Raw genomic sequence first — 14,285 nt, forward strand, 5'->3', positions numbered from 1 at the left:
CAAGTATTACAAAATGCAAATAGGAATATTAATAGCATAAACTAATAATAACTAATAGTCCACCAATAAAACATGACAAAGTTGCCAGAAACACCATAAAACTAGTAGTAATAGCAAATTTAGTTTTCAGTGTCATAGCAACACCCTGTATATAGAAACCGATTACAATTGGAATTTGACAAAATACCGTTAAATTCGAATTCCTTCATATTTCCTCGACGTTTCCAGAGTTATGAAATTGCCCAACAATCCCAGGATTTACAAGTTTTCCAAATTAGTACACTATTATTTGTCAGTCGATAGCCGCACGGTTTAAGGCGTCAGTACTTAAATCGTGTGCAAACTTCTGCCCGGGTTCGATTCCCACGGCCGGTAGACCGTAGATTAGCTATGCTTGTACGGAGGATTGGCACCCTCTGTGCAGGTATGGTAGGGTGGAAGAATGTTGGCTTGGGTCAATGTGAGAGATTGACACTGGTTGGCATTTGACCACCCCCCTAATTAATGAGGTTTTCCACGTTTCCCTCATTCCTGCACTGAATGGTGGTTAGGGCCGACCAACATGTCGTTTCTCGGCACAAATATGGTCTGCCTAATGATATGCCGCCTCCTCTCCCGCACAAGTCTCCGACTTATGGGCTAATTCTCGTAGTTAGAATGAGTAGATATTATTATTACTTAAATCGCAACTTAGTATAATACAAAAAATTATTTAATTCATTTTAAAATTTTAAACCAGAAATTTTTAATAGTCGAAGAAATTAGTTATTAAAAATGCAGTTAATAGAAATAAAAACAGTAAATAGTGTTAAACACATTTTTATTATAAACTTTCAGAGAACATCAGAATACTTACACTAAGAGGATTTGGTTCCAATAGTAACTGCACGTTTAAAATACTAAAATTAAAGACATGTAATAATAGTGCGTAATTGTGAGAGCCTAGCGACTAACGTTACAAATTTAACTCTGAATCTTGAGAGTTAAACAGTTTAGGACGTGGGTTTATATGAACTTATCTTCTCAAATTTATTCGAGGAATCACCTCAAATATTTTTGTTTTTAAGTTGCACAGGTATATTACATCGTATACATACTTACATTTTTTTTTAATATATTCCTCCACATCGCTGAAACTCGTACAATGAGAGAGCATAACTTAAAATTTTTTTCTGAAAGGTGAAGGATTGTCTACGAAAACCTGCTGGACTCTACATCCTTTATGAACTCTTATTACTCGGATAATTTCGAGTTTAAAAAATATTAAATGAAATGAGGAATAACTGTGTATGCTTATACTATTGGAAAACTTAACATACAATTGAACAAAATCTGAACTACAACTTTAAACAATTTGAATTTAAAGAAAATGAACACAAAGTTCTGAACTACTCCTGGCTAAATTCAGTCTTTCCCTCAGATTCCTTTAAGTGGATTGTAGCCGAGGACTCGGTGTCTTCGGATGGAACACTCTGTTCCTCTGTAAATTAAATAGAAGCAATTAAAAGAGTAGAAAAACGGGTGAATAAAATTTTATTTCAAATTTAAGACTAGAATTCAAGTATTGGGGTTACCTATATATTTCACATCACAAAGAACAAAAAAAACGGATCAATTTTTATTTCAGTGACAAGAATTTATAAAATACACAGTTTTGGACAAAGGATAGACAAAGTAAAAATAAAATAAAATTAGAAAAACAATTGAAAACTAAAGCTGTGTATTTAAAATTTTTTTGAAATTGATATCAACATTAGATATTTGCATTGTCCTATTATTACTGTTAAACTGTAATAAAGGAAATTGATACTTTAATTAAAATACAGGGTGGCCAAATGAAAACGAAACAGAGCCATTTTCAAGAACTGCGTTAATTAAAGGGGGACATTCTTTGCTGGTATTTTTGACTCCACCACTTTCACTCCAAAATATTTAAATGGCATTGGGGGTTGAGTAATATTTCTTTTGAAAGCTCTTACAATTCTCTTTACAACAGACTTTAAATTTTATAATTCCGCCCAATACTTATTAAGAATTTTGATTTTAAAGTTGAAACTTATGTACAAACAATTAGTAACGGTAAAAATGTCAGTCATTCGAGTTAAGTACGCCAATGGTATAAATTTAGTATTTCTTGCGTTACATTGGTTTTTGGCGATTTGTTATCACTTTCGTAAAAAAAAAAAAATTGTAAAAAACAAATGAATGCTATACACACACAATAAACGTAAAATTAGTAGATTCCAAATTATTTTCTAGTATTATTTGGAAGCGTTGGTTGGTAGTTTATTTAATTGTGTTTTTGAAAATTAAACACTATGGTTTATTCCATTGCGGAAAGGGTAGATATCATTTCGCTTTACTTTATGAACAATAAATGTGCGAATAGAACAGCTCAGCTATTTAATGAACAACATCAAGATCGACATGTCAGGAGGAAGTATGTTCTAGAGTTAGTAAAAAAATTTCAAGAGACAGGGAACGTAGCCAATAAAAAACGAGAAATTGAAAAACCTATAGTTAATGAAGCTAGTGAAGTTGCAGTTTTGGGACAAGTTCATCTTGATCCTACATTAAGTACGAGGCAGCTGGCATCTGTGTCTGGGATCAATCGAACTAGCATACAAACCATTTTGAAGAAGAATAAATTCCATCCATACAAAATACATTTAGTCCAGGAACTTCATGAGGATGATTATGACCGCCGTTTGCAATTTTGCGAAATAATGAGTGAGCGAGCAGGGAACGATCCACAGTTCCTTTTTAACATCTGTTTTTCTGATGAATGCAGTTTTTTCTTGAACGGGACGGTAAATCGTCACAATTGCCGCTATTGGTCCGATTCAAACCCAAGAGTTTTTCACGAGGTGCATACACAGCAACCGGAAAAATTAAATGTATGGGCTGGAATTTTCGGTGACCGGCTGGTGGGTCCTTTTTTTCTACCTGGTAATTTGACTGGCCAAATGTATTTGCAATTACTGGAAGACGCTATTGACCCTGCCTTGACTGATATTATTGAAAATGTTCCAGAGTATGATGAAGATCATTTGATTTTTCAACAGGACGGTGCTCCTCCGCATTATGCGTTAATTGTCCGTCAGTATTTGGACCAACGTTTTCTACGGAATTGGATTGGGAGAAGAGGCAGCATTGAGTGGCCTCCACGATCACCGGATTTATCGCCCCTTGATTTCTTTTTGTGGGGATACCTAAAAAGTAAAATCTATAAAACACAGCCAGCGTCGCTGGAAGATTTGCGTCAAAGAATCGTCGACGAATGCCGTCGAATCACTCCGGAAATGCTTCGGAATGTGCGCGAACGTTTCGAACAAAATCTTTATTCTTGTATGGAAGCGGGCGGTCATCAGTTTGAACATTTAATCAACTAAGTAGTAAGTAAGCAACTAAACATAATTTAAATTTTAAAATGTAAATTTTTTTCAAAGTATTGGGCGGAATTATAAAATTTAAAGTATGTTGTAAAGACAATTGTAAGAGCTTTCAAAAGAAATATTACTCAACCCCCAATGCCATTTAAATATTCTGGGGTGATACTTACCCTTGCTTGGGGGGTAAAAGTGGAGAGTCAAAAATACCAGCAAAGAATGTCTCCCTTTAATCTAAAATCGACGCGTTTTTCTACAATCTTGACGCAGTTCCTGAAAATGGCTCTGTTTCGTTTTCATTTGGCCACCCTGTATAATATACAAAATGTACATATATGTATAAAGCACGTGGCACTTAAGACTGACACAATTACAATACCTTTAGTTTTTGTTTGATGTAATTCTTTTGAAAAGGTAATGCTAAATGAATTTCACTTGCGAGAAGAGATTAACCTATTGCCATCAAACCGCAGCTGTTTGAGAAAAAACTTCATGTTTTAAATATGACAATTTTTTTAAACAAATCGGAGTTTAACAAATTAGTTTGCTTTACAATTTAATTTAAATTTAATAATGATATGACAAAGATGCAGTTAGAGTGGAATACTCATTTGTAAAGAATTAAAAAATCTTATCTAAAGAAAACTACTGAACTTTAGTGAAGTAAACATGTCAACATATCAACTCTAGGAAAAATGTTTCCTAATTACAAAAATAAAAATTTGTGCATTTAATGTTGCTAAAAGGATACTAATTATCATTTTGGTAACATAATTACCACAGGCCTGTAAAATATATAGACACTGCAAATAGCCATATATTTATTTGACAATATTGATTATGGGGAAAGGGATTGGGGAATCAAAAGATGTCCGCAAATGTCGAGACCTTAGATTGCTTAATGATCATACATTCTACACAAACACCGTCTTACCATTATTTTAATAAATTAAATATTATTTCCATAAATCAGCAAATTCAACATTTTCATTATTTTTATCTCAAGTTTAATAACTTTTAAATGACTCGAATATTACAAAATGCCTTATTTATTAATACACTTCTCAACATAAATTAACTCACCCGATTCCTCTTCAGTAGTCGGATCCAGAATGTTAGTGCGAGCCTCCGACTCCTTGACAAGTGTAACATGACCCCCCTGAGTCGGAACGTCGGTGACAGCTATTGGCTTATACAAGGGAAGAGTTTCCATACTGAGATCTCCATGCAAGTCTCCAGTAGAAGATTGCAGCTCTTCAAAATTGTTTTCATCGATCGCCTCGTGGTCTTTTTTAGTAATAGGAACGCTCCTAACTTCCTTTACCAAGATCTCGCTGCTGGATGACGGCTGTTCCAGGTTGATAACGGTGTCGTCCAGATTTTCACCCGAAGTATCGCTATCAGTGTCGGCGATAGGTACACTGTAGTGAGCTTCCAGCTGCGGTATTGTCCCATCACCTGCTGCGTCCATTTCTACATCTGAGAAGTCCATTACATGCGGATCGTTATTCTCCGCGGTAAGTAGTTCAGGATCTACTGCGCACGGATCGAGGAGTTGTATTATTTGTTCCTGCCATGCCTCTTGTTGGTAAGCTTCATCGTCTGAGGGCATAGAGATGAGCTCCTCATTCTCATCATACTCTTCGCCCTGTCAACACAGTAATTTTAAAGAAAAATGAGGAAAACTAGGTGTTTTTTTTTAAATTTATATCCAGGAATTATGTCGATAACTTAAAAAACAATATAAAAGAAATACAACAAATTCATAAAAACAGTGCAAATTATATAAAAAAGAAAATTAAAACAGAGAATAAAGTATGATGCTATCCAGTGTATAGTAAAAAATTTTGCAACTGTCCTTTTATTCAATTTAAAAAAAAAAACAAAAGTTTGTGTTAACACGTTAACTGCTAACAGCTTCTTGGTATATTTGTTGATCGGGCCAAATTTTTTTTTTTTTCGATTTTTTACGGTGATTTTGAGTTGAAATGTTAAAAAATTTGGTACAAACTAGTTTTAGTTGGTTTTTATAACTAAATTGTAGAAGATATGACGTCGGTCCCAGTGCGAACATTTGTATCGTCGAACCAGAGCGGTCCTTACCCGTCCGTGCCATACTGCTGTAAAGAACAAGATGCTAGTGCTAGCGTACCTAAAAAAATAGTGATGACGCTCTCTGAAAAGCTGCTAGACCAGGGAAGAACAGCTATAACAGACAATTGGTATACTAGTATAGATTTAGCTAATAAATTGCTAGATCGTAATACCCATCTTTTGGGAACGCTTGGGTCTAACAGGCGGGGAAATCCCAAAGATGTAATACAAAAAAAAACTAAAACGAGGAGACATAATAGCCAAAGAAAATGCACGTGGTATCATAATAATGAAATGAAAAGAGAAAAGAGATGTGTTGTTACTTTCCACCAAACACACAGATCAAATGTTAGACATTCATGTACGGGGAGAAACTAAAAGAAAACCACAAGCTGTATTGCATTACAATAAGGGCAAGAGCTCTATAGATCTCTATGATCAGATGGCGAGTTACAATTCGGCACTACGGAAGTCTATAAAATGGTATCGAAAATTTGTTATAGAAGTTCTTTTCGGTACCTCTATGGTCAATGCGCACTATTTATATAAAAAAATCAATGAAACTAATGCGACAATAACAGAGTCGCCAAAGTGTGTACGAGAAAATGATTTTTCCAGAGCTACAGGACAATATGGAATTGAATGAAGAGGAAGAAAATCATGTTCCTAAAAAACAACTCAGAAAGCGTGAACATCATCCTTCTCACAAAACCCGAAAATACTGCAAAGGATGTTACCAGAAAAAAGCAAATGGTGAAATACATAAGAACAATGTGAAGAAAGTGTCTACGTACTGCGCTGATTGCTATGATCAGCCTCATTATTGCCTAAAGTGCTTCAACGTGTTGCATAAATAAGATTAATTATAAATGTTACTATCACATTTTTTATTTTTTTTTTTTCAAGAAATGAAATACATACCTATATGTATATATATATATGTACATTTTACTCTTAGTATTATAATAAAAAGTTGATCTTTTACTTTTCATCAATAGACAGTGTTTAAATTGTCATAAGGCCGTTATTTTACTTATAAAATAGGGGTTTCCGTGAATTAGGCTATAAAAAATTTTCCAGATTTTTTTTTCGAAATTACTGTCTCACCTACTTTACTAGGCCGAGCGGTTCCATATATGCGGTAAAACGTACAGCATAAGCGGTCCACTGGCCCAGCGATAAGGAAAACTAACTTTATTTCCGGCGGTCCATATGGACCTCCACGGCCCAGCAGTCAAGGGCGGTATCGGTCCCTAAGGACCGCTCCGGCCGCTAACGTGTTAATTGTTCTTTATGCCCGAGCGTGATTCGGGCATGTGCAAAACAGAACATCAAACAATTTTGAGTCAACTACGGGCACAAAGCATAAAAAGGTTAATATCTAACATAAGGATAGTTAACTTTAATTTTGTTTTGTTTATAGGATTAATGAAATGGATTTTTCTTCTAAATCCGTCAAAACTCAATTTTTGCGAAAAACTTGTGGAAAACTACACAAAATATTTGTAAATATAAATTTAAGCGCTTCAAAATCATAAAGGTAAAAGTCATTTAAGTTGTAATATATGAATAATTTAAGTACGAAAATAACTGAACAATTGAAGAAAACAAAGTACATTTACTATTAAAAAAAAGACACAATAAATCAAACACTGATTATAGAGTAAAGGTTTTACAAATAAAAACTGCGTAACAGAACAAATTTCTGAAATTTCCAAAAAGCGCTGCCACCTCAAAACTACCTACTTACCTTCCCACTAATGAATTTTTTTTAACAAACAGCAAACATGCATAAAAATGTTAAAGCAATGACGAAAACACAAATTAATAAAACAAATGTTAAACATCTTGCATTAATAAGTAAAAGCTGTGTAAACCAAAATTGTTACCCTGAGCCGATTTGTTGATTTCACATCTCCATTTAATGATTCTTTTGGTTTATCTTTACTTTGAACTTTTTTTGGTGCAGATTCTTGTAGAGCTGATCTAGAAGAATCAGCATTAGTAATATTTTTCTCCTCGATTTTTTGAGAAGTGTCAATCGATTCAATTTTATCCTGTAGTTGTTTGTGCAAATTAGTTCTCTCGGCTTGTAATTGCCGGCAAAGTTTTTCAAGAGTCGCAACTTTCTTTTCACTCATTTCTAACTTCTTCGCCAGCTGTTGGTTCTTTTCGGATATTTCTACAACGGAATTATGGCAGGATTGCCACTTTGCTATGTATTCGCCCCGTTCTTTTTCCAGAGTTGTATTAGATTTTTGTAATTTGTTAATTTCACCGTGAAACGTTTTAAAAACTTCATTACTCCTTGACATAGTTTGCTCAAAGTCGCTATACTGATTTTTATAAACGTCTAAATTTGCTTGCATGCTTTTAATGTTCTCTTCTAAAAGGCGGTTAGTTTCGTTGCTTTTTAACAGATTAGACAACAAAGCTTTACTCTCTTCCTCCCAAGCCTTACGGTCTGCCTTGTATTCCAACTCCATTTTTTTAATTTTAAATTCAAATAATTCTTTTTGTGCATCCAACTGACGGTTCACGTCAGCCAAATGACTTTCACGTTCCTGAAACTTATTATAAAGTTCTGTCAGTTTGAGTGTCATGTTCATGTTTTCTTCCCTCAATCTGACACTTTTATCTTTGTTTTCATCCATCATCGAACTCAGGGAGTTCAACCGTTCTGTGAAGTTTGTAGCAACTTCACGGCGCTTCTCTTCTTCTTCTTTTACACGAGTTATATTCTCGTCCTTAAACATAAAACAAGAAAATGCAACACCGGTCTGCAATGGAACTATAAATGAAACAACTAAAATATCAGGAATGGGATAAATACCAAATGAAGATGTAGGTATGACTAAAAATATATACAAAATAGCAGGCATAGGATAAATATCGAATACTATTATAACAGATGTAGATGTTTAGCTAAAAAGATAAAAAAATCAGAAGTGCAATAAAGAAAATTGAATATTAATTTAAGATTTATTTATATGGAAAACGCACCAATATTAAAACATCGTGAAAATGAATGACAAAAAAAATATAATTTCTAAAATTGTACTAAACAATTAAATATGTAAAATATTTTTGACCCAAATTTAAATGATTTTATTTTCATATATTTTTTTGGTAAATTTTTTTTACTTGCCACTTGAAGCAAAGTAGAGTTAATATTGAACAAAAAGGAAACCAAAAATTGTAAACTTTTTTCTACATGAGCCACTCTTTATTTAGTATGCATAAAAAATATATGTATTTCACACTGCTTAGAAAAAATGTTTCTCAAAATAATTTTGTTTGAGTAAAATCATTTGAAGGTGGAAAAGCATCAGAATACAGTTTCTCAAGTTATCGAAATATTTCCCGATGAGATAATGAAACGATATACATATACATAAAAGGACAAGATTATGTACTTACTTTAATTGCTTTATTCTGCTTTTGCAATTCACGGCAAAGGCTTTCCAGTTTGGCCTTAGCCAAAATATTCTTGTTAAGCTCAGTTCGAGCTTGATCACGCTCCTTTTGCAGAGTAATGAACTTCTTCTCCAAGCTCTGATAGTTAACAGCCGTATGTCTTAAATCATTATAAAGCGAAGTGTACCTTTGTTGAATAACACCTATTCTCTCCGCTTCAGGCATGTCGCCCATACTTTTCATTACATTTTCCCAGGACCTCTGGTCCTTCTTCCTAGCTTTTTCCTCCTTCTTTCTTGCAGCACTGCTTGTGCTCGGAGTTGGAGGATTCTCATCACCCATTTCGATCTATAACACAATTTAGGAAATAGAGACAGAACTTACAGTGTGAATTAAATTCTACAGTTATTTTGAACATTTAAAATGCAGCAATTTGTTATCTACTTTCAAACTTTCTGTCCAACCTAACCTATAAGTGTGAAGCGTTAAAAAACTATATATATTTCATCTAAAAATTACAGTTTCACATCATATAACAGTTAGTGCCATGAAATAATTGTTCAATTCCATTAAATTCCTGCTAAAAACATGTAAAAGATGCCAGTTTCAAAGGCAGTTGTAGAACAATCATAAACAAAATGTACAATCAAGTACAAAAGTATTGCTATGATTACAAAGTTAAAATACTTATTGCTATGCTATTGTAAGTATAAAAAACTTTCAATAAGATGCATTTAAGAATTTTCCAAGGATTAAAAACTGTTAAATTAATAAAATTTAATAAATTTTTGAAATCAACATATCGGTAAAAGTGGAATCTTCAATGCCAACATGCGAGACGCATGCTCTGTAGTTGATTCGTGGTCTCATGTAATGTAAATAATAAAAAATAGTGTCTAATGTGCTCTGTGTGTCTAATCGACCGGTAACGGAAACTAAATTAATTTCCGTACAGGGATTATGTAAAAATGAAAATTAAAAAAAAATTAAACTGAAAATTAAAAAAATGAGACGCTACAAACCAAACATCTAAAAATTTTTGTTTTTCTATTAACACCAAAACTTATTTATTTTTACAGTGTATTGAAACTGGTATGAAGTATGTAATATAAATTCATTATATAAAGGTCATAATAAATGCAGGGTTGATCAGGTCAACAAAATATACAATTTTCTAGTTTCCCAACCGAAATTTTGAAAATAAACAGCATCATTGTTTTCTATGGCTAAAAGATGTTCTAAAAAATGATTAAAATTACGTATTGAGTTCATAATATCGTATCTTAAGCGGTATAATGTCTGTCAAATTTAATTTGAATATCCTTTTGGTTTGAAAAATAAAAGATGGCAAATTATTTTGTCACCATGAATCTCGAAAATAGGGCAATTTATATTTAATATAAATTTTGTTCCCTCGAAATCCTATTTATCGGCGCCTATGGCCTGATTGTTAAACTATATAATTATATTCAAATACTGGTGCAAATTCACAAATGTTAAGCTATCCCTGTTAATTCAAAATATACACTCAGGCACAAACTTAAAACAATATATTTAAAAAAAAATATCTCGACTAGACTGTTTATTTATAAGGTTATGTTATTCGTCGTCACGTGCAAAATTAATGGAATTTGAAGATAAAATTGTAGTGAATTACTGTCACTCAGCAGTAGTGTTACAAATTTTTGTTTATAAACTCACCACAGATTTTTTAAAATCCACTCAACTTTTAAGGGGAATAGCGTAATAAATGTTTAAACCATTTGTCTTAGAAATGTAACAGCGGGCCTCAAGACTATAATATCTACTGCATTCATTATAGTACATATTTATTTTTGGATTCGGTTGCTAAGTTTAGAAATTTGTGTTACATCTATACACGAATTGTTGGTAGAAGCAGTTTTGATTTTTTACCGCCAAATCTCTGATTAATCGATATCTATGTAGTGACCCTAAATAAATGAGAATCGACATAAAATTTCACTTTCCAGAAGCAAAAATTAAATTTATTATTGTCCCTAATAATAAAATACAGTTTTATAAAAATGATAAATTTAAATTCTATTTTATTTAACTTTTTTTATATATAGGTTGAAAGTTGTTGATTTAGATATACATTTCACAAAATAGAGAAGGACTTATTGGAAAATTTGTCTCAAAATTTTTACACTGAAATAAAAAAATAAAGATGTGGTCTGAACGTTTTTGTTGTGTACTGAATGTGTAAAGTTACATTATTTTTATTTATTGTAGGTACTCTTTTGTTTTTTTTATTTGAATATCAAAGGTGCGTTATATTTATTACCTAGAGAAGCGTCTAGAATCTAGATAACCCGCATACAGATGGTACTGATTTGTTATTGTAGGACACTGTATTATCTTCAGAAGTGTCTAACAAACTCCACATACAGATGGAGCTGATTTAGACCATAAAGCATAAAATAAAGAATGGAGGAGAAAGTCAGAACCGTACTTAGGTTTATTAAGCGAAACATAAAACTTAAGACAAAGCTTACTTACTCAAAAACATTAATTTAATACATTTGAGTCATTCTCGGCTCCGGCGAACATTACAAAGAATAATAGCATAATTATACAGAGTGTCCCAAAAATAGGTAACAAAACTAACCATACACGGAGTATACTGGGTGTCTCCTAATTAGTGTCCAATAATTTATTTAAAGGAGCTACGCCCCCGTAAATAGGGACCCAAAAAATTATTTTTTTTTATATTTCCAAAATGGGTTGAAGTAAAATTATGAATTTTGACCGTTCATTAAAGGTCGAAATAGATTATATTTTTCAAAAATTTTAGTCAGGAGCCGCAGTTGGGGGATCGTCGGCTAAAATTTGCCCCATTTTTTTGCTTGTCGAAATTTTCAAATTCAGATGTCAACATATGGTAGACTTTCATTTTCTCTACAAAAAAGGCACTCTTATTTCTTTCGATAAAATGCTCCATTTCCGAGAAAAACGGATTTAAGCATTTCATTATATTATCTTAATAAATTTAAAAAAAATTCTTGAATAGTATACCGAAAAGTAATGCGTTTTCGAGAAAAATTGGTTTAACAAACTTTTCTGAGCACTTTTCACGTTGTTTATTACATTGGATTATGATATTATATCAAAATTAAAATTAAAAAATGAAGGTCTATCATATATTGGCATCTGAATTTGAAAAGTTCATGCAAGCAACAAATAGGGGCAAATTTTAACCGACGACCGCCCCTATTGAAACGCCCCTGACTAAAATTTTTGAAAAATGTTTATGATGATCTATTATGAGTTAATGAGCGTTCATGGTGTCAAAATTTATAATTTTCCTTCAACCCGTTTCGGAAATATTAAAAAAAATATATATTTTGGGGCCCCCTTTAGGAAGCATTTCTCAACCCATGTTTATATGAAAAAATATTCTTATTTATGGCAATAGAATCAAGTGGTAAATTATTGAACACTAATTAATTATGAGACACCCTGTATATACAGTTTTGATCAAAATATTCCCTAATAATTCTAGGTTTTCAAGAGAGATTTGAAAATGGCTAGATATACCGAGGCATTTTTAGTTCAAGAAAAAGTGGTATTGTTTTAATAAACCAAAATTGAAGATATATTATAGTTTCGAGATACGAGGTGTTCAAGTTGAAATTCCTAAAAGCCTATTTTTTAATAAATGCAAAACGTCTACACACTTATAACAAAAAACAATTACTACTAAAGCCTAGTCCAGACCTATTACATTTGCTCGCCAACAGTTAAACATTTGTATAAAAACTGTATAAAAGTTGTTTAAAATGTGTTTGCAAACATTTGTTTAAAAACATTTAAACAAATGTTTAAATGTTTTTGTATTCCCGTCAGAATGGGACACCCGTGTTTTTATACTCGCCAAGAAGGAAATCTGGACGCGTTTTTTGAAGCAAATGTTTGTTTAGTGTATTGTAAGAAATTATTGTATCAATGGTAGCGCTAAATTTCGTGGTTCATTGTTTATTGCGTTTATAGATACAGGGCTATATAAAATGTGGAATATATTATATATCCAGCACAAATGGTCGCCATTGCCTCACTATTCACCGTTATGTTTTTTCACTAAAGACATGTTTTTGTCTTTGGTCTGGACTCAATTGCTACCTCGTTTAAACAAATGTTTATGGAAATAAAACACAATACACAAGTGTATATAAATGGTTTGTTTGCAGGCAAATGTTTGCAAACATTGGTTTGTGGGCAGCGTATGTAGGTCTGGACTAGGCTTAATACACACACACACACACACACACTACAGGCACACAATAAAAAATGTCAAGACCCAGAAAGTAGCACCCCTACCCCTCCGTTTTTTGGGTCGCTGAAACCGAATATGACCATAAAATAAAAATTTTAACCAGCCATTCCCCGTTACCACCCCCATACACCCCTTTCTGGGAGTTGAAATGTCAATTCTCATACAATGTCGAGTAGGGTGTTTTCTGGGCCACTAGCATCGAAGAAGACTACCAAAAATGAATAAGACCCCCTCATTACCCCCTAGCGTCACTTTACCACCCCATACACCCCTTTATGGGGGGTTGAAGTGTCAATTTTCATACAAAGTCTAGTGGGTTGTATATGGCTACGTTTTCTCGACTTTGTATGAAAATTGCCATTCCAACCCTCATAAGGGCTTGTATGTAGGTGGCAAAGGGTGCTGAGGGTCATTTTCAAAAACGAAGATTTTTAAACTAAATTGAACGCACATTTTTTTTAAATTACAATAAAAAACACCAATGACGTTATGTCTCCTAGTATGAGAATTTTTTAAATTTCGTTTCATATACAAAATTTAATCCAATTTAGTGACTCTCCATGTTAGGGTACGAACATAATGGAGGCTTTAGATTCACACAGAGGCTAGAAACACGAACAGTTACGACCGCATGTCGCATGTCATATAACAATATGGCCGTGCAGACGCTAACGATCCTACAGCTTTTGCTGGTGCCTTTAGTAGCCTTTATCTGCGCATTGCATTGCCGGACATTTAAAGAAGCGAAATAAAGCTTTCGATTGGAAACATAATGTAGATAGCGTTTTATAGTAATTTGGGTATCATCCATTTCAAACCTGAATCTTGATCAAGACAGAATAAACGTCCATGACCATGACAAAATAGTTGTTTTATTTATTAAGAACCAAATTCCCAAGAAATCCATATCTAATATTAAATTAGTAATATAATAAATTTTAGTATGTATTTTTGATGTTTATTCCATGGCTTACTAATAATAAATGTATCTACTAAGTTTTAAATTAAACACTAATTATAACCCTAGAAATTTTGAAACATGGCTTCTATCAGAGAGTATCTGATACTACATACATAATTCAACCAAATTA

At 32.9% G+C, this 14,285-nt stretch overlaps 1 protein-coding gene across 3 annotated transcripts; it reads right to left on the reverse strand.

Moving 5' to 3' along the window:
* Positions 1-803: 803 nt before the first annotated feature.
* On the reverse strand, positions 804-10,688 carry LOC108906285 (alpha-taxilin). 3 transcript variants are annotated; one of them, XM_018709508.1, is made up of 5 exons: positions 10,602-10,688; positions 8,904-9,248; positions 7,373-8,230; positions 4,473-5,037; positions 804-1,480 (listed from the first exon to the last, which is right to left on the reverse strand). In XM_018709508.1, exons 2-5 carry the CDS (start codon positions 9,240-9,242, stop codon positions 1,389-1,391), a joined length of 1,854 nt encoding a protein of 617 aa, XP_018565024.1. In that variant the 5' UTR covers positions 9,243-9,248; positions 10,602-10,688; the 3' UTR covers positions 804-1,388. The 3 variants fall into 3 exon arrangements, with proteins under 3 accessions (XP_018565024.1, XP_018565025.1, XP_018565023.1); XM_018709509.1 differs by lacking the exon at positions 10,602-10,688 and adding an exon at positions 9,420-9,566; XM_018709507.1 differs by lacking the exon at positions 10,602-10,688 and adding an exon at positions 9,370-9,566.
* Between the last annotated feature and the right edge of the window lie 3,597 nt (positions 10,689-14,285).

This window comes from Anoplophora glabripennis, unplaced genomic scaffold (assembly GCF_000390285.2).
Source record: "Anoplophora glabripennis isolate ALB-LARVAE unplaced genomic scaffold, Agla_2.0 scaffold32, whole genome shotgun sequence".
NCBI lineage: Eukaryota > Metazoa > Arthropoda > Insecta > Coleoptera > Cerambycidae > Anoplophora > Anoplophora glabripennis.